Genomic DNA, 25,126 nt, shown 5'->3' on the forward strand with positions numbered 1-25,126 from the left:
TAGCTGAACGGTAAATGTTCTCCAGGACTGCAGGTGGACAAATGTTTTTTCAGGTCACCTGATATGAACCTAAGCATTCAGCAGCCGCTGCAATAACAACTTCACCCAACCCAAGCATGGTAAGCATTGAAGAAAGCACCCAGACTTCACGGGACTCTGTTCAGGACTCAGAGATCATGAGTAATAAATGCAACAAAGATAAACGAGTCCCAATAATTAAAGGGCCAGAAAAGCATCAGAAGGATCTAGGGATTCTCTCTGCTTTCTCAAGGTGACTTTGCTGATATACAAGCGCGCCTCGCAGAATCATTTCCAGTTTGCTTGCCTGTGGTCCCAAAGAGTGTCACGGTAGTACCAGTGCAATCACCGAGACTTGGTTAGTGTTGGAGGCACGCTGGTGCTTACAATGGAAAACACTCAGCAGCACCTCTTAAGATGGAAATTTGTATATGTCTCTTGAAAGGAAGAAGTGATATGTGTATCTCTAGATCATTAGTGCAGGTCTCCCTCACAGTCTTTATTTTCTAGCAAGGGTGAAGCTGCAAAGAAGTAAGACCAAACAATTCCTTGAGCCAAAACTCCTAACGAAGAACAGCTAATTAGGGACAGAGAAGCCCATCAGCTGGCCTTCTTAAAGATGCTCACACCAGACTCTCTAGTAGTATAAGATAATCTACCTCTAGGGAATGGATCAACATGACATTTGGCACGACCAGTTACTATGAACTACCAGACTGCTAGAGAGACAGATTTTCAATCTGTATGACATGCTTCCATCGTTGAATTGTCGTAAGTGCTGTTCTTGAAGGAAATATTTTTTTTTCAACTGTCATATATAGCAACTAAATGTAGACCAGAAAATAGAACAGCAGCTAAAGAACAGCTTGCACAAGGATGGTGTAGGGATTCATCTTGCAGTCTTAAATACGTATGTGAACTTTAGACGTTGAACATGTTACATTTCATGCCCAGGGCACTGAGAAAGCTAGGTACCTAACTTGTCCTACTAACCATATCACATGACAGCCAAAGAACATAGGGAAAATCATAAAAATATATAAAATAATAAAAGTTTCACAGCCCTGCTTTAAGATTTCAACTCCCATCATATCACAATAGCCAAATACTTTCTTAAAAGAAAACAAAATGGAAGAACCTTATAGCATGTTTTTGCTATTACATTTCTACAGACTACATTCAACGATTTCCTAAGTAGAGGTATCATCACAGCGACATCATTAATTAGCTTAAAAAGCATTTGCATTCACAGGGAATTCAATGTCTATGCTATTCAGTTCTGACACATCTCATGTATTTGCCAAGGTCCTTCCAGGCTTTAGCTTGTAAAAAAAAAAAAAAAAAGCTGCTGTCCTCCTCCCCAGCACCACCCCTCCCATTTGGAATTGTAGGCTTCCCGAAATTAGAAACTTTTTAAAAAGATGACAGACAGACCGACAGAGAGAGACTGCGCAGGCAAATTTACTTCAGTATTATCTGTTGCTTCCTTGACAAACAGCCATTTAAGGCAAACTACCAAGCTTGAGAGCCCAAAAATGGTCAGAACGACAATGTTTTAAACCCTAGAAGCATTTCTTAATAAAAATTTCCACAGTATTCTGTTCTGAAAATGCTTTCAAGCTTTTTTTCTACAGCTCAAAACAGAAAGAAAAACATAGCCCTGTTTTATTCCTTTTTGTACCCTCATCATTAACAGCCATCAAGTAATGTGAAAGTTTAAAATGAAAATTTCACTGTCTTACCCTTCCATGACGCACAGAGATGCTCTCCAGTATTCACATTCCAGAAACCACCTGTTCCCATGGTCAGTTTAACATCTCCAGGGTGAAAGCAGCATTCCCCAAACATAGCTGACTGCTGATCAGCTACCTGCCATACCAACAAAAACAATACAAGTTAGCTACAAACTACCAACCTATGCTGCTGAATTTTAAAATATCACTGCAAACACTTCAGCATACTGAATACATATTATCACTCAAAAGAACTGAGCATTAAGAGAGGACACTCATACAATTTTCCTAGAGTATTTGCAGTCCATTCCAACAGTCAGATTTATTGCTAGAATCCAGTTGCACCAGATTTGGACACAACATGAACACCTGTAGTATTGCTTGAGACACGGAAAAATATGTTATGGAAACAAATGAAATATTTTAGTTTGTTATTTGATAAGGATAAATGGGGCATTTGCAATCCCGGGGAGCAGAACAGAGCAGCTTGGCTTGAATTCCTCTTCCCCCATACAGAAAGTTGAAGTTTTGAGGTCTCACCTTCCTTTTTCCCTGCTATACCTCCTGTACCAAATTGTTCCATGCTCAATTTTTCAACAACGACTAAAAATAAATGGCAAATAACACATTCTTGCCTCAGGAGTTAGGATTTGGGTAAGAAAACCCCACTATTTTTGTAAAGTGATGACTTGTAGAAAAATTTGCTTGAATTAAGCTAAACGGAAAAAATGTTGCCCAGCTAACATGAATTTTTCCTGCTATTTTTGAAAAATTGTAGACTCAATTTATCTGAAAATTTACTGAGGTGAGAACATTTTATTTGCCATTTATTTTTAGTGGAAAAAAAAAGAAATAAAAGGTACTCAAGTGGATCTATTAACAAATACTCTTACATTGGTGTAGGGTCTTACTGAAGTCAAACCAGAAGGGACCCCATTGCACAACGTCATACAGAACAACTGATTTTAAGCCAGCCATATACAAATTACCAGAGCATAACCCAGCTCAGTTAAGTCCTATACTCAGTGCTTAATCTTTTGGTCATCTAACCTTAATGAATCTCAACCTCCAGAAATCCCTTCCCATTCCGTTCTCCTCCTTTCCCCATAAGGTTATAAACCGAGTTGTTCCGAGAAAAATTCAACAAGCAATTATTTCAACCAGCAAAAATTCAGCAAAAAATTAAATCAAAGCTAGATATAAAGAATATAGGTACAAATACACAGATTTAAGTATGAAAACATTTTTACTCACCACTGCCATTATTGGAATAGGTACCCCAAAAATTTCAGAGTCAGTTGATCCGAAGTTGAAGCTTAAAACACACGTTATGGAGAAACGTCACAACACTAAACTGACCTTTTGTTAAAATGAAATTTACATATATAAGGCCTGGGTGCGCATCAGATATGAAAGCTAATGCTACCAGTTTATTTTAAAGAAATCATTAAAACTACCACTTTAAGAAATATTCATAGTAAAAATAAAGTTTTTCATGTAGTGTTAAAAAAAGTACATCTGCATATAAAAATACTTCCTTTTTTTTGTATATCCATATATTACTTTGACCATGCAGATAATACGGTATTTTTCTAAAGGCAATTAATTTAACAGTTATAATCTTTTGAATATGCCTTCCTACTTACCTTGTGTCTTTCACTGGTGGAAAAACAGACATTGGAATGGAAAGTAAATTACACAAAGCTGGGTTCCAGCATTTCTGAAATAATATGAAAAAAAAGAGTAAAAATGTCAGCAACTCTCTCAGAAGCACGATGAATAGCAACAACATTTTTTGGAACAGCACATACCGTAAAGGGTTCAAAAATGCCTGTAGCGCTGGCATTTGAGTAATCCGTAGCATATACAGAACCTGCCATTAAAAAACAGTAACAACAGAGTAAGATTTAGGTATCTGTTTAAGAGTAATTTTAAACATACTTTTTCATTAAACATTTCAGTGGCTCCCATGAAATATAAACCGAGTGTCTATAGGCAAAGTCATAATGATACAATAAGCACACAAACTTTACCTGCTGCTCACTATAACACATATACACTCATTGCCTTATTTTACCCTCATGAAACTGGCCAGAAGAGAGCTGGGACTTTTGACAACACATACCACACCGACTGCATCACTGTCTATAATCTATCCACCTGCTCCGGCATTAGCCCTCAGGGCAGAAGCTTTTCATTCTTGCACGTTTGTAACAATTCTTTGGGTTTTTTGCTTCCATAGTACTTCAATCAAGGCCAACTAGTTCCGGTAGTCCTCTTCAGATCTTAAATGCTGAAAAGGTTGATTACACTGAATAATTATTTCCTTTTCTGGCTATCCTTCCAGACAGGCCCAAAGGAAAATTAATTCAGAATTTATTTTTTTAAAACGGTAAATATATTACAATATTCATCAATTACAAAAAAAAGCACAAATTGTCAAAAAAGTATTTGAATTCTAGGATATATCAATGAGAGTTATGGACATCATTACTTAGATGCCAGTATGCTTTATTAATATTTAAGAGGAAATGTTAACATTCACCTTTAGTTAATCTATACAGTAACCACGTGTCAACTGTTCCAAAGCAGCAGTTATTTTTTTTGGCAGCTTCTTCAGCCTGGGAACAAATAGACATACAAAAAATGGTATTTACAACTGGCTACAATAAAGACAAACATACTTCCTGATTCCTTTTCTCATTTTCTTCATGGTTAATGAAAAAGTCCCCAGGAATTAAATCTCTGATTGCAAATTTTTCTTCTGAAAAGGGCAAGTTGATTACGTAAGTGATATTACCCTACAGTTCATGCTCCTAACAGAGAATAAGCGCCATTTCTTACAGTTGCTGCTAAGGAAAGTAAAGCAATCAGTCTTCTACTGCAGCAGCAGCAGCACCTTAAGATGAGAAACTATGGCCACAACTATAACAGTGATGAAGGAGCGGTAAATAAAGAAAATAAGGTCGTGCATAAAACATGAAAATAAAAAATTAACAGAAATAGAAGAAATAAGTGTATTTTAGAGTATGTCCCTGACAACAATAGAAACAGAGCCATTGTTTTCTGGTTTATGATGTCTGTAAAGAATTCAAAATGTTATTTTCCTTGGGATCTTTTTCCCCTTTAAAATGGGGTTTTTAAAATTAGGTTTCATCTAATTTCTAACTGACAATGTGTACAACTACAGAACTCATTAAAAGAACATACAAACTAACTCAATCAAAACTTGACTGAATGCATTTTGCTCTGTAATTAAGAATTAATTGCATTAATGAATTTTTGACCTTGGTTTGGCAGTCACACATCTTAAGTATCTGCCTGACAAAACACAGGAGAACATTCGTCTCACACTGAAAACGCAGCAGCTGCATAACTTTCAGTTCTATAATCCTCCAAATTCACACCTCACGTTTTCAACAGGTCCAACCAAATCATGCCAGCAAAAAAATTATACTTGACCTTCTCAACAGTTAGTTTGGTGACAGAAAATACCAGACCAAACTCAAAAGATTTCAGGGTTTCTTTACAGAGTAGAAAATGGATGATAACCATTTTCTTCACAAATAAGTTGAAAATTCAACACAGGAAGTAAGATGACTGAAGTTATAAATACTATAGGAAGAATCAAGGAAAACGTTTAGGATTAGAGCAAAGAATACAGCAACAAATAGCTCTGGGCTCGTAAATCCATTAGATTATTCCAGCACAATTTATTTTATGTGTATTTTCCAATTTACACTACAACAAAAAGCAAAATAAACTGCAGTGTCTACAGTTTTACAAATAACATCATACTGACAGTCAGACACTGGAAAAATGCAGACTGAAAAGGTAAGAGTGCCAGCTGAAAATTAATACAATCATAATGCAAAACTAGCATGCAAACAACTTCAAAACAAAGTACAATTGTTAATTGTCTAATTATATCAAGCAAAATAAGGCAATTTGACTATGTTTCTCAAGCACAAAGAAAACTTTTTACTACTACACACTCCCAGAATCAGAGGAAAAACTTGCATAAACATGAATAGATATTTAGGTAGACAGGCTTTGAACATCAACACAGATAAAAGTCTGAGGAAAAGAATAAGCAAGACAAAACTGAAGAGGTAACAACCAACCTATGTCACCAGCCATTACTATATTACTACGACTTAAGCAAGCTATTATGTTTGCCTGTCTGGCTTACCTCATGTATGTTTTTAAAAACCCATGACAACTTCATAGAAGTTTGTTGTGTTGAAAAAGTAAGAAAACTTGGTGCCAAATATCGATCATTCCCAGTCAAGAAATGAAGCACTGTAAAAATAACATGGATTACCTGTTTCAAAAGAAAACAATTACTTAATTTTTAATCTCTCCCTTTAAAGGTTTCTGATCAATTACCTTTGCAGATGAAAGATGCCGACATGAGATTAGATTCAGAAAGCTAAAATTCTGTTAGCGAATCCTTACATAGGATTTCAACAGATCGCTTTCCCATGACAAATACCACAGGAAAGAGCAGCTGCACTAAGCAAGTCTTGACTGACTTCTGCTGCCACACTGCTCTGTATTACAGAGACAGGTCACCTAAGTGAGCACAATGCATCACGTGGGTGACAGCACTACATACTGTTATTTCAGTGAAAGATCTCCTACAGTAGACAGGCTCAATCATGTTTTAACAGATAAACCAAAATTTAATCATTAATAATGTTTTCATTCACAAAAGAAATCAGTGGAAACCCCAAGAATTCAACTTCATTTTGTGAGCATGCTAGTTAGTTTCCACTTACAGGAAAATTCATTTCAATTTTTCCACTTAGAGCAAATCCTTCTCTTCTAAAGGTATGAAGCACAAGCCATGAGCAGCATAAAATGTACCTTCTACAGATAATCTAAGCAAAGAGTACATTAAAAACCCACAACAAACAAAAACCCCAAAACACTGCCAACCAAGAACTACCTACTTCCAAAAGCAGTATCTGGCTTAGCACAGTTTTACCTTCAGCAGAAGGGACTTGTTCCAGGAATTCACAAGTTCAGCACTTCTTAAGTCTTGCCAACTTATGAAATTATGGAAAGGTTTCCCTGTCCTCCTGAAAAAAACAGGATTTGAACATTCCTATTTAAAACTACAGAACATACACTACTCAAAAAATTCAACGTCATGCACCATTTCCAGTCAGGACACTTAGGACTAGGTTTATTCCTAAAATAAGTGCATATCTTCCTGGTGGATTTCAGGAATTCATCATAGGCACACAGATATTTTGAGTGTGAGGCTTCTCATCAGAACTAAAAATACGTATGTATTCATCCCTTCTATTAAGAAACAAACAAAAAGGACACACACTTACAAACCATTCTGAATGGTAAGGTGTGGCTGTGCAAACACAAGAGAACATGAGTGACCGACATTTGCTGCTTTCAGGTTGTGACTTGACTGGGTTCAACATTTCTACAGTTTCCTTCTATCCAGCCTATGAACACAAATTCATTTTAAACAATACACAATATACATACTTGTGCCATGTAATGAAAGTTGCTCTCTGCGTTGAGATGCCAAGACCAGCAATTTGCCTCATGTGAGCTCCCGCATCTAAAACCCAAAAACAAATCATACAAAATAAAAAGCATTTATCTGAAGAAACAAACAAAAACACTTCTCCAATGTAACTATAAAACCTATGGAATACTCCGGAAATTAATAGTTTAAAAGAAAATAAATCTCTACAGGCTGCCCATCTAAATGGCTAGAACAATGAAATATTTAGAGAACTCTCAGTCAGACAACTGATTCCGATGCAGGTAAATAAACCTGTGTATTTTATAAAAGCAGCTGTGGCACACTGAGCCTTTCCACCTTCTGAAAGGCCTCTTGATACTTTATTTGAACAGTCCCAGAGACATGCAGGCAGGTTATATGTGCCTATATATAATCAATTAAAATGTGCATTTCACATGGATGAGTGCGACAGAAGAAGTACCTTTACAAACTTATGGAAAGAAATTCCATAAAGAAACAAAACTACATTGATTCTGTAAGCAGCAGAAAGATTAATGTCAATATGCCATGATATTTTTATATCACTTTGATAATGAGGTGTCTCACCTTAAATAGCCCTTAAATAATCTTTCAAAATTCAGAACAAATTTGCTTAAACCATGTGCCACTGAATGCAACAAAGCTTGTTTAGAAGTATAAAAAGGTACATTTGGGTATGTATACATCAATTTTGTTGTTAAACCTACCTTCAAATAACTGTTAACAGAACATTTTTTCTAGTACATGTAACTGTAAATAATTAAATATGTTCACAGCTATTTTCAAAGCAGCTCTGGTCAGCTTCCGCAGTACCTCCATGCATACCTCCAGAAGCAAAATGATGTGGAAGAACAATATATTAAGAAATTCCACTTAAATTACAGACTACCTATTTTATCCAAAGTACTGTTACTCTGAGGAGCTCTCAATCCCACTACTGGAACAGATCACAGGTTAAGTATGTCCTGCTCATACATGTTCTTATGTTAACTTTCATGTGCGAAGTTACTCATTTGTGTAACCATATAATGGAGACTCTACAACTGACAGCCTTTGAGTGACAATTACAGAAGCGGTTTTACGGGCATGTCTTGCTCTGCCAGCCTCCACACGGGCTTTGGTGACTTCCCTCACACTGGTCCTTGCATTCATTAAGGCAGCGGTATCAAGGCCTTCAATCAGCTGCAAATTAAATGAGTGGTTTCACAAGGCTACCTGCTCCAACTGCCTGCACATGTGCTGCTGCTAGCAGGAGTGTACGGGAGGAGGACCTCTGAGTGGGTGGCTCAGGAACAGCAGTATTTCATTTTCAGTGGCAGCTGGGTCCAAACCAAAGGCAGAGCCACACCAATACTACCACAGCTTGCTATGGATTAGTGGCATGTACTACCCCTCCCCATCTCCACCTGCATGCTCCCACCACCTTCCTTTTGTCAACTATCGTGCTCTCCAGACCCCTACATGAAGTAGAGACAGATCCCCTTAAAGAGAAGACAAACATGGGTATTTTTCCAGCTAAGCTGCCTCCTGGAAGGGTTGAACCAGTACCAGGGTGAGAGAGAGGGGTGGGACCACGCAGCCAGAAGCAGTTTCCACCTTTTGGGAGTAATGAACTACATCAGCTCATCCACCCGCACATGGAATCACGTGTTTTAGCTCTGCAAGCACTGTCAACTGAAGCGCTCCTATGCCTTCTTCCTGCTTCCAGTCAGTCATTCCTGCCCTGGTACCACACTCTCTCTTGTGCTGGCACAAACATTGGTGAGGCTCTGCTGGCGTAGACAACTGCACAGTGATCCCACTTAGGAAACGGCTCTGGATTTGAAACAACCCTGTAAAAAGGAGGGCGAGACTCCTCCTTTTGACAGCAGTGTAAGGTTATGCTCACTTACATTACACAACCACTTCAAAACTACTCACTAGGAGTGCCTACAGCTCGGCCACCAGAAAAGCTTCCCCTTTTAAAAATAGCTGAAAAATACTGTTTCCCGATTTGCCCCACAGAATGGGCGTGAAGGAGGCCAGTAAGGACTTCAGGTTCTTGTGACAGAAGAGCTGTGGCTGCTGAGAAAACAGACAAGAGCCCAAAATAATCAGCTGCAGCATACACCTGGTAAAATGGTTACTTTTCCCGTTCCCTAGGCTGCCTTCCAAAGGGAGAGACAAGCAGTTTTGCCTTGAGCCAGAACACTACTTGGAGGCCAAACTCCAATCGGGGCTGAACAGGAGGAACTTTAGGCACTGAATGAAAGGGTATGATGCACACACATGTGACAAGCAGGCTGAGGCACTGTGAGAAGGCGAGCTGGGGTACAGTTGACAGGTCCACAGCATCAGCGTGGCACAGAAGGAGATACGTGCGGGATTGCAGAATGCTGGAGCTGGTGTGGTGGGAAAGCTGTGGGAGTTGCAGAGAGTAAGCGCACAGTAAGAGTGGCATCCAAAAACGGGGGGGGGGGGGGGGGAAGAAAAACCCATCAGAAGTTTGACAGAAGAGAGAGTGGTGCATTATTTAGTGCATAGAGTACTAAAAAATTTTAGGTTAAAGTACAAATAAAAAAGCACAATAACACAGAAATTGCATAGGAAGAACTGTTTGTAGTTTGAACAGGAAAAGTAGGAATAGCAGGTTACGATCGAGAGAGCACAACTACACAACATCCTGCTTTCACTCTCTTGTCCGCACATTGACACAGGCTGGGCAGTTGCGGAACAATGGGGAATCAGAAGAAGAAACAAGCTCACCCTCTGTTTGCACACAGAGGCATCTGGAGGAAGGAACAAAGATGCCAGGGAGGAATACGTATACAGAACGCTGGAGCAGCAAGGTGCTGTCACTGACATGTAAACAGAGTATGCACACTGCCTCTGGTCCTGCTTCAATCCTAACCTAGCCCCACTACAAGGAAAAAAAGTATTTTAAGCTTCCTATTCTACATAACAATTGAACAGGCCTTAAAGCATGTTGTGGACCTGTACCCAGTGATGAATTTTAAGTACTTTTTAAAAATAAATAATTTTATTATCTAGTTAACTTAATTTACTAACTTTGAAAAATAATTAACTTCTCAAACTTTATAAACAATTACCTTGTACAGCCTCTTTTATCACACCAACAAACTGACTCCACAGCACTTCAGGATCTAATTCAACCCGACCAGGACAAGGATAAAGCGATTCCACCTGTTCACAGAAGACACACAGTGGATTTGCAACCCTTAGTTCACAGAAAGTGGCAACCTCATGAAAGTTTGCATCAATACATTTGGGTTTGGGTTTTTTTTTTTCTCTTTTCTTAATTTTCTGAATCTACTGCAAGAGGAGAAAGAACCGGGTTTGGCACCGTTAAAGCACGGCTAAATCTGGTGTGCGATCTCCAGACCCCCTCCTCCAGGAATAACGCTGCCCAAACCCCCAGGAACCGGCGAGCCCATACACCCCTTCTAAGGCTGCAAACTGGAAACCCGGTTTCGCGGAGAACCTTCTGGCTCTGCGGCTGGCCTGGGACGTCAATGCCTCCATGACGGTGGCCAGGAGCTGCCCGCCGGGGGGGTGGGGAGCAGCCCCGGCGCCACCGAGCACATCCCCGCCCGCCCCTGCGACTCCCTCCTGCTCCTCCCGCTTCCCCTCGCCGCGATCTTGTCATTGCGATAGGCGGCAACGGAACAGCGGATACCGGCGACGTGCTCGATCCCCAGAGCGCGGGCCGTGCCAACCCAACGCAGCCGGTAATTCCCGTTCCCAAGCGAACACCCTCGTAATTAGCACCGTTACGTAACGGCCAGCGCGCGCTGGCACCGCCGCCCGGCCGCAGCGGAGCGGTCGGTAGGCGGGAGGGGGCGCCGCGAGCGCACCGGTGGCATCCCCGCGGGGCTCCCGGCCGGGCTGGGGGTCCCCTTACCCCCGCGCCGGTCCGAGGGCCCCGGGGAACCGTCCCCACCCGGCCCGACGGGCAAAGCCCAGCGGGGTGCGCGCCCGCCGCCGCCCCCACGCCCCGCCTGGGCGCCCCGGGCCCCCGCGCTGCCCGAGGGACGCGGAGCCGCGGGCTACAGCGCCCGCCTCCGGCACCGCCCGCCCCGGGCTCGCCTCAGGCGAGTCTCGCCGCTCCCACGGGGGAGGGCGGCCCGCTGAGGAGGAGGAGAGAGGGCGCGACGCCGTCCCGCCGCGGATTCACCTTCCTGCAGCTGGAGCCTCTGACCGCGGCCGCCCGGTCATAGACGTGGCACTTCACCACCGTGCTGCCCACATCCACCCCCAGCACGTACCGCGCCGCGGCGGCGCCGCTCTCCGGCTGCCCGCACGGCATCGCCGGCCGCGGCCCGGCCCGCAACGACCGCCGAGTGCGGCCGGGCGGCCGCCGCCCGCCAGAAATCCGCCGCCCCGCCGCGGGGCGGGCGCCCGGCCGGCCTATGGGCGCGGGCAGCGGCGGCGGCGGGGCGGCAGGTGGCGGAGGGCGGGCCCGGGGGCGGGCTCGGCAGGGCCGCGGCCGGGGGGCGGCGCGGGAGCGACGGGCCGGGCTCTGGCTCAGCTGCCGCCTCTAGCGGGGCCGGCGGCACCTGCGCGCCCGCTCCGGCCCGGCGGCCACGGCGCCTTCCCAGCACACGAACCGACTGCGAGGCTTCCCTGCTTCGTGCCGGTGCTACCGACGGCAGCTGCCCCGCACCGACCGGGTGAGCCGGCGGCGGGCGTGTGGCCCTGGCACAGCAGGTGTGATCGTGCAAAGCCGTCATCGGCTGCAGCCGTCCGTCCGCAGCAAGCCCCTGTGCCACCGCCCGCCTTCACGTGTGTGCAGCTCGTGTTGGGACAGAGACAGGGGCTGCCCGCCGACAGGGTGGTGGTGGCTTTTAAACAGGAACAACCAGAAATACTCTCGGTTAAGCAGCAAGTTTCAGGGTGCTCAACCCCAAAACAGCAGCACTAGAGTTTAGCTTTAACCGCAATTGAATTAGAAAAATGAGTCAATTAGCTTAACTCGTTTAATCACAGCAGGAAAAAAGCAAACCCAGAAAATACATAAAAAATATTTTCCCCTTGCACTTGTTTGGCCCAATACAAAAAGGTGCACAATGAACGACAAAAGGATATTCTATGGGATAACAGTCGTTTGTTACTGGATCTTTAAACCAGGAATATTAACAACAGTGAAAGGCACATTAGGGAGACCACCTCACCCAGGCAGTTGCAGAGGTCTTGGGGATCTGAAGGCATATGAAAGAGAAAGCCAAGGAAGGGCTGCTTCACCTCTCCTCCCTAATGAACAAGTAATTAAAAAGTCATCATAACTTTGACTTCTATATTCTCTTTGACTATAACTTGACAAGCTGTAATCTCTCGACATACAGCTAATAGATGGTATCAAGTACTTCATTTCTGATTTAGACAGTTTCTTTTTTTTTCCAAACTAATTTAATTATTCTGTTGGTTTTGGTAAATAATTATTTAGAACTCCTGAAGAAAGTTCCCTAAAAAGATTCAACATGTGTAACTGGTATAAAAGGCTGAAACCTCTCCAAACATTCAAAAACTAGGAAGCATTAAGTAACATTGGGAAAACTCATCTAGACATCCTTCATGTTTTTACAGTATCAACACAAGTGGGGCCTATCTCACTGCAGGATGAAACAAAACTTCAAGAAGAAAACAGAGGTGCACATTAGTTTTTTTTTCTTTTACAAGCTCTTAATGTAACAAATAAATACCCCTCCGATTCACTGTATGGCATGGAAGTGACCATAGGTCGATTTCTTCATGCAAATCTTAAACACTGTTTAATATGTTAAGGAGAACTTCAATGCATCTGGAAGAGGAACACCATATATATACGTTGGAAAAAAAGACAACATGAACCAACTTGCAGAGCTGCAGTCCATATGTAATCTCAGTTATATAGGATGTATTAGAATTACTCAATTTATAAGAGGCTTATGAAATACAAGTTTTATCATTGTTCTGTTTGCAACACGAAAAAAAACCCAAAGCAATAAAGGAGGAGACAGGTTTTCAGACATGCATAGCTTGTCCATACATGACTTATTTGGCATTAGTTTATATTATTTTTTCATAAATAATATCATTCCCACACACTCTTTGTCTATCCAAAACCTCTATCACCCTCAGGAAAAATCTTATCACCAACATAAGTAAAAGCCCCGCGTTGATCTTACACAGACAAGAAACATTCAGTTTGAAGTGAAGATGTGTGGACGTCCGTCTCTTACACTGCACTGCAATTCTGAGAACAAGCCTGCATAACCTCTACCACCGCCCTAGTGCTCCTGTTTGAGCGAGAGCGTGCAGGTGCCATTCCACTGTTCAGAAGGCAAGGAATTCACACACCTGGGGTCACATACCTATCACCGAAGCAGCTGTGTCCCGTACTTCTGCATCTTTTCTGCTGAAATCCTCACTTTCTTTGGTGTCTGGAAAATATGACTGGACTTACCTTTTACTGGAATTACCAAACCAAATGAAGGAGTGGAGGCACTCCAGGGACCTGTCCAGTGCTGTAGCAAAGGAAAGAGTTATTAAGTAAAACCAACCAAAAGGCAGAACATCAGGGATGAGATCCTCCATTGCTGGCAGCGATGGCAAAACCCCTGCCATGAGTAATTTATATTGACTATCTGTAAGCAATGCCATCATGCTCAGCATGTTTCAGTCAGCAACAAGTACATTTTAGAGGATGATGCCAAGCAAGAGGGATTTTTGCCTCAGTTACACAGGTTAAAACAGGCCTTGAGAGATGGGAGTGCTACAGATCCAGCAGACCTAATTTCTAGAAAGAAAACACGATGCTGACATTTTCTAGGACTATTTATGTCCAAATCACTGGTTAAACTGTATTTTGAATAGGTAACTTATTTTTCCTTTTAAATAAAGGTGTTCTCAGGTGCATTTCTGTTGTGCGACTGATCCATAGGAGACTCTTCTGCTCACCCCAGGCTTTCACTATGAATCGGACCTGTTACTAGCAGTGCTTACACGATTCTAGTTACTGGAATCTGGGAGAGCAAGACCCAAAACGTGTAATGCATGATTTTGTCTTTAACTCCCTTTCCTTAGCAGTATTTTGTCAAGATGCATCTACCCTTCTACTGCCTCATCAAACTCTTGTTTACCATTATACCCACCTCCTTAGCTCTGCTATTTTAACAAATTTTAATATTACGAAAGCACTGGCCTCAGGGACCTTACTCAGCTTACATTTAAATAAGAACGAACCCACTAATTCCTATTGCTCCATTGATTGGTGCAGCCCCCAACCATCTTTCATTAAGCCTTGCCTGGAAACTTAATGTGACAGCCCAAAATGAAAGCAATGACCTTTTGGCAAGTTTTGCTGCAATAATTTACCATATGACCATTCTCAGCAGCTCCTCCTGTACTCCTGCCAGAATTTACCACTCTCCTTGAAGCCAACCGACAGAACCACATACAATGACATCAGTTAATCTAGCATGTTAGCTTCGTAGGCGATTTGAGTTCTAGGCAACGATGGGATGTTTCACAAGCGGTTCCACTCTTGCTAAATCATCCCGCCCTCACACTGCGAACTGTTGTACCAACACAGCTGTTCTGGTGGCTCCACGGCGAACTACCAGGCTGAAAAATAACACGGGGGAAAGAGTTTCAATCAGATTAATTCCTTGATATGGTTCATAATGCGGCAATACAGTTTGGCACGAGCCAGTGGGAACAAAAAAGAGACTGGTTAAGCCGGCACACCAAAACTGTGCCCACATACATGAGGTTTTGCATTGTGCCTGAGGCACAATGTGCCCTTCTGCCAGCTCTGCAACAGAAGTAACCTTAGACAGAGAATGAGGTAGACATTAGGACAATTGAGTTTTAAGCTAAGAATTTATCTACCAAAGCAAGTGAAGTGAAAACTGGTGTGCTTATTCTGCTACTGTTTCACTATTTGTCCATGCTTTTAACCCATCCTAAGTAATATCTATATTTGGAGAAGTGCAATGTGTATATATAAGTTCTCCCTCATTCTCTGGATGCCACGCACGGAATTATGATGTGGACTAAAATTGACAGAACTAGCTTTGAGAAAATAAGGAGACTGAGTCCTATATCTGTATATAAATATATGTGTGTGCGTATACACGTGATGAATAGTCATTTGTACCTAGAAAATCCAGGGCTGAACAGCTCTCTAAAAGAACATTGGTTTCAAAGTCTGGAAATTCACAGGAAAAAAATCTAAAACTAAAGAGAGGAAAATGGCCATTGATGAAGCTTAAGTAGAAGAAGAAGAGAATGGATATACTAGAGGCTAAAGGGAATAAAAAGCACTTAACTATTGTTTCACTAAGATCTAGCCACTTAAAAAGTAAATTAAAAAATAAAAAGAATTAAAAAAGAAAGCAAGGGGAAGGAAAAGGGAAATATTTAAACACAGAAAAAACTAAAAGAATGAACCATCTCAATATGGGCTCATTAAACTCAGAGATTCCAGCAGCCTACACTGCTCTCCATCTACCCTACTGATTTACATTTCATTGACTGACAAAGCATTTCAACTGTTTCAAAAAAACACGTACTGGAAGAAACATCAGGAGGCTAATAGTAAACATCATAATCTATCCCCAAATAGTGCTAAATCTAAAACATGCATAGGTTACTCTGAAATAGATCACTTTCAGTGGAATCACAGTTCTTGCTTCACACCATACCCTCAACGCCCTCAAAGTTGCTGCCTTTGAATTTTGTTGCTGCTGTTAATTGCAAAGACATTACATTTTGGCTTTTGATTGCCAGCCTTGGCCTTTCTTGCAATTCCACAAAATACAGGACTAAATGTGATTATAGACTTTCATACAGCAATGCTGATGCAGTAACAATGACCAAGTTTTACCAGAAAAATGATAAGGTTGATGAAAAATGCTTTCTTTCTCCTTTAAAATAACAGGAATCAGCTTTACTGTTCACACTTAATGGCACTGTGACTCCTTCTGTTCTCTTTGATTTATATTCTCTTTCAAAGGAAAAATGAAACTGGAAATTTTTAATTTACAGAAAAATAAGAGTAAACACCCCACCAAAAATTGGCAGCAATAAGGAACTACTGTTGGAACCATGAATTCTTTTGTTAATAAACAACAGCTACTTACCTCATGATATTCGATTCTTCGTAATATTTATCAATTAGTCTCAAAATTCACGGATCCTCATGCACCTGAATTTGGATTCTTTTGGACGAGTGTGTATTCAGACTGCCCTTATGCCCTTGGTGTCACTGTGTCCCCTTTCCAGAGGTAGAAAGAGAAGAACATAACTGTCTCTCAGTAGTAAGGAAGGCTGATTACGGAATACATATGGAGATCACATCTCAAATAAAAAAAAAATTTAAATCCCTTACTGTAATTAACCATTGCTTCTTTGGGATTCCTCACTCTCAGGGGTCATCTATATAGTAGTTCAAATGAACAAAATTGAACAGAAGTCACTTAATTTTTGAATGGGAGTATCCATGTGAGATTTATTATGCGCAACCTGATATATTTTGAAGTTATCCCTTTACTTTGTTTTAATTTTCTTTAGTGCTATATATTGAGATGGGAAAAGTAACAAGGCAGAACTTGCCATGCAGGATATCTGCAGTACTTAAAAAGTCCATTGGCTAATATTTTGAAGAAAGCTTAAGAAATGCAAGATTATATCTTCCTGTATATACTGACCAGACTGTTGTATACAAAATATTGTTACACAAAGTTGTAGCAGCTGGTCATGTTAAGAGTGCACTCCATCCTTTATGCTAGTTGCTTTAAACAAGCTAATATCAACAAGAAAGAAAGTAATATCTTTCTATATGAATAGCTGGTGCTGCTGTTAGCAAAAGACAGATCCTAACGAAGTTCAGAACACACAAGCGAAGACAGTAATAATTAACTGGCTTGTCTACAGTGTTGATTACAGTTTAAAAAGGAACAACAGAGTTTTAACATAATCTTAGAGATAACTGGTCAAAAAGAACAAAACTCAGCACATGGTATATACACAATATAAAGGTGAAGAAGTTTGCTCTCTCTAAAATAAGAGTAAAGTCTAGTAACATTAATTTGGCAATTCTGAACTTTAAAAACCTGCTATTATTGGGGATAAGGAAGTCTAAGTATGAAACATAACTTGCCATTTCTCTCTTAAAGAAACTCAAACCCATTGCCCTGGTTTTAGTGCAGCCTGTCACTATGCTGCAATCAGAAGCCTTGTTACAAATGAGGTAACTACTCTTACTCTACTTGAGCAAAAATCCCAGCACCGTGTTTTGCTCTCGGTGCAGAAAAATGGTGTCAAATATTTCCAGGTACCCATGGCTCCTCCTGTTTTTCAGCTGGTTTTGCACCGTGTTAAGAAGCACTAGGACTGAACTTGCTGGAAAGCAATCTTACTGAGAAGCAATCTTACTAAATTTTCTATAGTTTTGGTGGGTTTTTATTATTATTATTGTAATGGGTGACAGAGGCCAAAGAAATTTTGCAAGATTGGTATCTAGTTAAATGCTTTTTAACACCCTTTTAAACAAACTTCTTATCTTTAACTTAGTAGTAGTTGAAAGGCATCAAGAAACAGCTCAGAGGTGGGCAGTTGCTGCTTCTGAGAATCACAGGAACTGAGCTTCATGAGATCTGATTTATATCTTAAAATTTTGGTTTGGAGCATACAGAAGTTTCCATAGAATATTTGGAAATAAAACAGTGAAAATAAGTAATGTTTCTTGTTTCAATATTTAATCCAAGCAGACACAGACACAATTTATAAAATTATTCTATTGCATTAGATTTTTATATAGCATTTAACTTTTATGAATGTTTTCCTTCAGTGTATCATATATTCATATTTTAAAATATCTTTGCACAGTCCTTTGTGCAACTACATGCTAAAAATCTGCAAATGCACACTTAACACTAAACAGCACAAAAAATACATTCTGTATCCATTCATATGCAAATTTAAAACATTTCACTTGGCAGATAAACAATGAAAAGTTATTTTTAAAAAAATCAGAAACTACAAAAATGCGCACATAAAAGTCTTCCCTTTTGGATTTTTAGTAAAATACTGCTCTGTATAAGATCTAATGAAAAACTCCAGTGCTTACAAAATACTTTATATCTATGAGAAAAACAAATGCTTAAATTTATATCTGTATGAATTAAACATAATCACCTTGTTAAAATATAAAACTGAAATCACAGGGGACATAGCATAGGTCAATGCAGATGTCACATCTACCAGGACATGTAAAACTGTAATTAACTGGGCACCAGGCAGTCAGTATCATAGAATATATAAACTAAAAACCCGGGACTAACACAATATGCAGCAGCTACAGAATAAAGTGTTTAACCAGCTATATATCTAGCAATTCTACTTGAAGAGGGAGAGGAAGCCTTAGGCTGAAGTAATTAATAATAAAAATTGCTGTGTTGACTGGTGTTAAAAGTATAGTGTCCTTCATACCTTGTTTTTAAAAATCTGCATACATTGGCTATCCAGATATGTCAAAATTCTGTGATGCACGAATCAAATGTAGTCTCATCTCCATCACAGGAATTTCTAAACTAATTTTTTCTGATGATCAGATAATTCATCTAGGATTATGGGGAACTAGCATCTGTCTCTTGTAACTAAATTTCACATAAACACTTCTAAAATACTGGCAGGTCAGCATCAAGTCAGTTTTGTGTTACTAATGACAATAAATCACCAAAAAAGTACAACTTTTCCCTTCACAGAATATGGCTTCAAACCCTCTTGAGACCAGATGGCTATAAAGAGAACAACGTCAATGTATATTAAGACTGCATATAAACTATTTTACAAGGTTTGTGATGCTAAGTAAATTGAAATAGAATTTCTTAACCTTGTTTTTACCTCTGTGACTCTTTTTATAGGGTTTGCTACTATTCTATGAATACTGCTGAGGCAACAACTGTTTTGGATACATCAATAGGAAAAAATGCTGTAACATAGTGACAATGTGAAACTTGGTACTACACCAAGAAATGGAGGCAAAGAACAAGGTAGGGGAACTGAAAAAAGGCCTACAGACTTGCAGATCCAATGTGAAACCTCGTGTTAGAGGCAACAGAATGAATCACTAAAGTATGCTTTATTACTAAGCTTCCTGGGCCTTAGAGGAAAAATATTTTTTCCGGAACAAATTAGAATAAAGAAGAAAAATGAAAGCTAATCAATGTCAGTAAACAGTACCAACAGAAGCTTCAAATTTTCTCTTAGACTGAAGATTTCATGTTAAGAATGGTACGTGTGCGTTCAAAATAGTTACAGGGACCTTTCAGCCACCTTCTTTTTCCTAAATGAACTAAGAATGATGGAGTTACTTCTTTTACAATATAGCTCCCTCCTAAAATACAAGTCAACCTTTTGTCTCTATATTCTTATGGAACCAACAGTAACAGTTTCTGATAATTCAATTTTGCTGCACATAACTTCTATCACCAAACTAAAAAGTAAATATTAAAAGTCACTAGCAATAAAAAATAATCTACCATAGAGAATGTTTCAGGGTGCAAACTACTACTAGAGGGAGAAATGGACTCTAAGTAAACATAACTTTGACAAGCATACTACACAAATAGATATCTTTAAACTCTGGCCATTTTTATAATTTAGAAAAAAATAATCAGAATGTCACTAGCATTTTAGGAGGCTATGCAGATCCATAGCAGATATCGATGTTATTTTATCATCAGAAAACAATAAATTTAGAATGCTGCTAGATAAAAAAATTTAAACTTAAAGTACCAAAGAGGTCTTTACTTTGCAATTATTATTTTTTTTTAATTAAATACATTCTATAAATTAATCTCCTGGAACAGATTCTGCATCAGCAACCTCTTTTTGCCACTCTAATACTAGAGATACAATAATACCTACATATTGAAAGTTGTAAAGTTGCTGCCCTCTGGTATAAAATCTAGCAGTTCATAATTAAAGTGAATTTGGCAGTTCCACTGTAGTTAGGTTTTACTCATGCTGATTCAACTCAGGCCCTGGAGAGTCAACAAAAAAGCTGCGTGTAAATTATTTTTCCTTTCTGTCTTACTACACTATTTAAAAATAAGCTAGAATAACAAAATGTCATACTAAGCAACATTAGATGCCCAACTTATTACTGCTCCATATCCCTCCCAAAAAGCACGGCAATTCTGAGTTAAGGTTGCCACTGTTATTGCTGCTTACCCAGTATAGTCTGTAAGCCACTGTTTAGAAACCTAGGCACAATGGATGGCATGGTAATCTTAACTCAGCATTTCCTGGCTTTTGCTAGTTTAAGTCAAAATAATTAAGTTTTAACATAATTTTTATAGTTTTCACAACCACCTGAAAATCACAGCAAATAAGATGTATTTCATTGCATACTATACTTAAAGTGGCTGGTCTTTTTAATAGAGCTTTCTGATTTTTTTAAATGATAGAACACAACAGTGGGGGGAAGAGTTAAAGATAAAATACACCTAGCTGCCATATTTATTCTGAAGATTTTGGTGCGCCAAAATTGACAGCCAGCTTTCTTGGCTTTCGCTTGCTGGAAGTGTTTGGTGTTGATTTGTTATGAGGAACGGTTGGAGTAGCCACATTGTCTTGAAATGAAACTGTGGATTGAGCAGCTGGAGGAGGTTTTAAAGGAGCTGAAGAACTATCTTGCTGAATGTGGTCAGAAGACACTGGCTGTTCATTCTTTAGTGGTGCAGCTTGAGGGGAACTCTGAAACTCCTTGAGCTCAAAGTTTTTCTTGTTAGCAGCCCTTTTTTTAGTTACCTTTAAATTAAATAAATATTATTTAACAGAATGCATTCTCAAAAAACTGCAAATATTCCACTTTTAGAAAACATGCACACAATTTTTTACAATAATTTTCTAATACTAAATAGTGCTTCACAGTGGGGATGTTGTTGCATTGATCATGTAGGCACATTTTTTACAAAAATAAAGTATTAAGACAAACCTGCCAATCTTACCTGCAGAGGTATAAACTGGTGGTGAGAACCAACTGGTATAGTTCCTGCAAGAGACACACTTCCTGGATAGGACCCAGGATAGTAATGTTTAGGCACTGGAGTTCCCCAGGACACTGGACCAAACATGTGAGATGATGGAGGCATTATATTAGCTGTGAAAATAAGTAACTTTTAGTTCTCTTTCCTCAAAAAGAAGATACCAACTCCCCAGGACCCCAAAAGTACCCCAACTACATTTGCCTGCATGTTGTTTCTCTTTCCAGTAAAGCTTCATATTCTTCCTTGTTTATTTTAATAGATAAGTATTTATTATCTAAAAAATCCCAAATAGTTCTGCTTTTACAGAACTATACCTAGAAAACAGCACAGCTAAGAGCACCAGGTCACGGCATCTGCATTTCAGAGTGCACATAACTTGGGATCTTTGCACCCATAGCTGAGTGAATCGTGTTAGTAGAAGGTTGCAAGTTTAGGTCACATCCTTTTGAAACAAATCAACAATACAGAAACCCTGGGGAAAGAGATGTAGCAGCTGCTGTATAGGTTAGTAGGATGCTACAATGGTGCTGGCTCATTAATTAGTAGCTCTGAACGTGAGCTTTAGTAGAATACAAAATTGACAGGGCCCAGAACCGCCACCAAGATTTTTAGCAATTTTTTGGGAGGGTTCCTTAATGTGCTAATGTTTGGGAGTGTAGAACAGGATTGTGATGCATCACTTCAGTGAAAGTTGGTTATAAACAAACACACACGCTAACGCATGGATAAGCATTAACTATACAGGGTGGGGAAAAAAAGAAATCCATGCAGAAAATCAAGAAAAAGATTTCTTATGAATTCTGGACTGGAACTATCAGCTTTGATCTAATTATTATTGTTTTGAAGGCGAAAGAACCCCAACACAAAAAACCAACGATGAATGGACAAATATATTACTGAGGAAAAGAAATAAACTGGGAAAGACATGATTGTCTGAAATGAATTAATTTGCATATCGATGAGAAGAGATTCATGAACTGTTTTCAAAGCAGTTCAGACAAACCTACATACATGAAGACCAAAAATGGCTTTCTGGAAGGCATGCATTTTCATATAAAGAACTATTACAATTACAGGTATCATGAAAACGTCTGAAACATGTACTAGTCAACCACTTACCAGGGGGTTGTGCAAATACTGGAGGAATAGATCCAGGCGGTACAGGAACTCCCAGTGGCTGGTAATTTGGAAACACTGGTGGAGGCGGAGGTGGAGGCGCAGGGAAGTTTACTCCTACAGAACTCTATGAAGGAGGAAAGGAGGATTACAAGCATGCAATGCAACAGAGACAAAGATTTTAAAACATTCTTTATATCCTCACCAAACGCTGTAAAGCAAAAAGTGCAGCTTTCTCCTTTGCTTCAGCTTCAGAATGACACTGTGGTCCGTGAACCAACAAGCCATTTGATAGTTTTATGTGACAAACTGTCATGGTCTAGAAAAATGAGATAAGATTTTTGAGGGAATTTGTACTGCTGACAAACTGAGAGATAGAAACAGAGGATTTGTTTGTTTGTTTTGGAGGAAAGAAACCAAAACAAAAGGAGATAAGGTTTATTTTTAGATGGATCTCAGTGTTCAGTCCAAATGTTTAAATATAGGACAATTGAAACAAAGTTGAGAACTTGAACTATTTGCAGAAAAAGCTTTTACCTGTGGTGTTTTTAGGAAAGAGAAATCTGGTTGTGACATTCCAACAAGAGAACAAATACGAGAAAGTTCAGAAACAGTAGACAGTGCAGGCTGTGGACAAGCAAAAGGGTGACCTCCAGTTTCCAGTGCTGGGGTGTTCTGAGGGCCTCCAGTGCCATGATGCTTGTTCATATAAGCAGCTGACAGAAGAAAAAAAAAAAAAAAAAGAAAAAGATAAAAAAAAGTGGTATCACAAACATTTCCTGCACTGAAAGGATAGCAACTTTGTTATTAGCAGAAAAAAAGCATATTTGATTTTTTTCTAGCATTTTCATATCTGATAAACAAAAACCAGAAGACTACATATAGAGATTTTTAGATCTGAGTAAAGAAGTAGAACTGAAAAAGATGGACATCTTATTACTATATTTTGAAAAAATCAGTACTCTACAGTTAGCCATGTTCTAAAATGTCACTACAAGATAAAGCTCTGAATGATGAGCCGATGTCTAAACATACCCATTTTTTTTGTTTGTCTATACTGCGAGGCAGCTCCATGGCAATCCTGTCTACTAGGGAGAGCAGGAACATCATTAACTTGGGATTTCAGTTCATTCTTTGTTTCCGGGTCAGAGCCATCTATCTTCAAAATCTCTTTAAGCATCTGAGTTCCTTTCTTTAAAAATAAAATAAACCATTCAGGGCCATGATGGCATTCAGATAACACTACCTTCTTATTTAACTCTAAATATCACAATCGGTAACAAAATCTCAATTTTTGTTTTCCTATCAGTTACATTCTATCAAAGCACAGATAACAGTATCTTAGCACGAACAAATGTGTTTTATAATTTTCTTTTAGAACAGCGAATTAAAAGCTCATCAATATGTTTAAAAAGACAGTATGAGTTTTCATGGAGTTTCTTTAAATAGAAGCATTGATGCTAAGATAGCAGATGCTAAACTGCAATGTAATGATTCCTGCAGTATACAGACCATAGCAAATGACTGTGGTGACAGATGTTCTTCATTTGTAGCTCTTGCTTCCTTGGAATAAGTCTGTGCTTCGTTTTCTTTGGAAATTTTCAAAGAAGCTAGAAGGCTTTCAAGTTCATTGTCCTTCTTAAAACAAATTAAAAAGAAGTACATCAACTTAGTATATTGCAAGCAGATGCAAGAGAAAGAGTATATTAGTTTGAGATTAATTTTATGATCATTCAGTATTTTTTTCATCTTAGCTTGGGCAGATCACAGTCATGTTTTCTCAGAGTGTGAGCTGATACCCAGAGACTACAAGTTTTGCATACAAAACAGGTGCAAGGATTGACTAACAGAGAACTGATTTAAAGAATGATCAAGGTTATACAGGTTTGTCTTGTATCTGTTAAAAATTTGCACACAAGCAATCAGGAATAATTGGAACAAAATGGACTGGAAATGTAAGTTAGTCAAAGAGCACAAGAAAATCAACTATGTAGATCCTACCTTTCCGCCTGTACAGGGACCATCCACTGCAGCCTTCTGAATTGCAGGCACGTTGGGACTTACATTCCGCTTCAAAAGTTTGACATTGTACTTATTCACACCTGCAAAATTCTGAAATAAACTGCAGCATTTATTATTGAATACTAATACTCCACTACTCATTATAACACAATCGTATTAGAAATGCATCTGCAAATAGCTTTCACAAGCTAATATTCTTAGAGGATTTCAGCTTACTGAAAACTAGCATTTGTGTTTTCTCATTGCAGCATAGCTTTTAGAGTCTGAGAGAAATGAGAAAACCATTTGGTATCATCATTATACATATTACACACTTTCTCTAATTTTCTGTCTATAAAATCTCTAGACAAAAAAGAAATATCCAAAATAAAATTTACCTAGTAAAAGAATCAACTATGATGCCAGTTAAAGAGAAATCTGTAGAATGATGAATCAGATAATAGTAACATAAAAAGAAAACAATACATTTACTCAGTGCAGAAGAAATTACCTGTTTGTTTGATATTTTATTATGTGGCTGACTTTCACCTCTTGTAACTTTGGAATCTTCTTTAACTACAAAAGAATGTATTCTTTTGAAATGCTCTTAAAAACTGTAATAATAATCAATGTTCAAAAAGAAATTATTAACTCCATACAAATACACAGAGCTGCATTGATGTGAATGG

The 25,126-nt window shown here is 39.4% G+C and overlaps 2 protein-coding genes across 9 annotated transcripts in view; both read right to left on the reverse strand.

Annotated features, from left to right (window-relative positions):
* GK5 (glycerol kinase 5) overlaps nucleotides 1-11,703 on the reverse strand; it is a 29,302-nt gene extending 17,599 nt beyond the window's left edge. For both annotated transcript variants that reach the window (XM_055723435.1, XM_055723434.1), the window contains exons 1-10: nucleotides 11,459-11,703; nucleotides 10,374-10,467; nucleotides 7,263-7,338; nucleotides 6,742-6,835; nucleotides 5,944-6,075; nucleotides 4,297-4,372; nucleotides 3,563-3,624; nucleotides 3,398-3,471; nucleotides 3,006-3,066; nucleotides 1,761-1,887 (exon numbers count right to left, since the gene is read on the reverse strand). In XM_055723435.1, coding sequence (XP_055579410.1) covers nucleotides 1,761-1,887; nucleotides 3,006-3,066; nucleotides 3,398-3,471; nucleotides 3,563-3,624; nucleotides 4,297-4,372; nucleotides 5,944-6,075; nucleotides 6,742-6,835; nucleotides 7,263-7,338; nucleotides 10,374-10,467; nucleotides 11,459-11,590 — 928 coding nt within the window. In that variant the 5' untranslated portion in view covers nucleotides 11,591-11,703. The remainder of the gene's footprint in view (nucleotides 1-1,760; nucleotides 1,888-3,005; nucleotides 3,067-3,397; nucleotides 3,472-3,562; nucleotides 3,625-4,296; nucleotides 4,373-5,943; nucleotides 6,076-6,741; nucleotides 6,836-7,262; nucleotides 7,339-10,373; nucleotides 10,468-11,458) is intronic.
* Nucleotides 11,704-12,242: 539 nt separating this feature from the next.
* XRN1 (5'-3' exoribonuclease 1) overlaps nucleotides 12,243-25,126 on the reverse strand; it is a 41,363-nt gene continuing 28,479 nt past the window's right edge. For 2 of the 7 annotated variants that reach the window (XM_055723431.1, XM_055723429.1), the window contains exons 35-43: nucleotides 24,949-25,013; nucleotides 24,438-24,548; nucleotides 23,949-24,074; nucleotides 23,472-23,628; nucleotides 22,974-23,152; nucleotides 22,642-22,755; nucleotides 22,440-22,563; nucleotides 21,282-21,433; nucleotides 18,002-21,081 (exon numbers count right to left, since the gene is read on the reverse strand). In XM_055723431.1, the coding sequence (XP_055579406.1) occupies nucleotides 20,791-21,081; nucleotides 21,282-21,433; nucleotides 22,440-22,563; nucleotides 22,642-22,755; nucleotides 22,974-23,152; nucleotides 23,472-23,628; nucleotides 23,949-24,074; nucleotides 24,438-24,548; nucleotides 24,949-25,013 (1,319 nt within the window). In that variant the 3' untranslated portion in view covers nucleotides 18,002-20,790. Of the gene's footprint in view, nucleotides 16,571-18,001; nucleotides 21,082-21,281; nucleotides 21,434-22,439; nucleotides 22,564-22,641; nucleotides 22,756-22,973; nucleotides 23,153-23,471; nucleotides 23,629-23,948; nucleotides 24,075-24,437; nucleotides 24,549-24,948; nucleotides 25,014-25,126 lie in introns of those variants that run through there. The other 5 variants (XR_008734406.1, XR_008734407.1, XM_055723433.1 and 2 more) reach the window with 5 other exon arrangements.

This window comes from Falco cherrug, chromosome 11, assembly GCF_023634085.1.
Source record: "Falco cherrug isolate bFalChe1 chromosome 11, bFalChe1.pri, whole genome shotgun sequence".
In the NCBI taxonomy this organism is placed as follows: Eukaryota; Metazoa; Chordata; class Aves; order Falconiformes; family Falconidae; genus Falco; species Falco cherrug.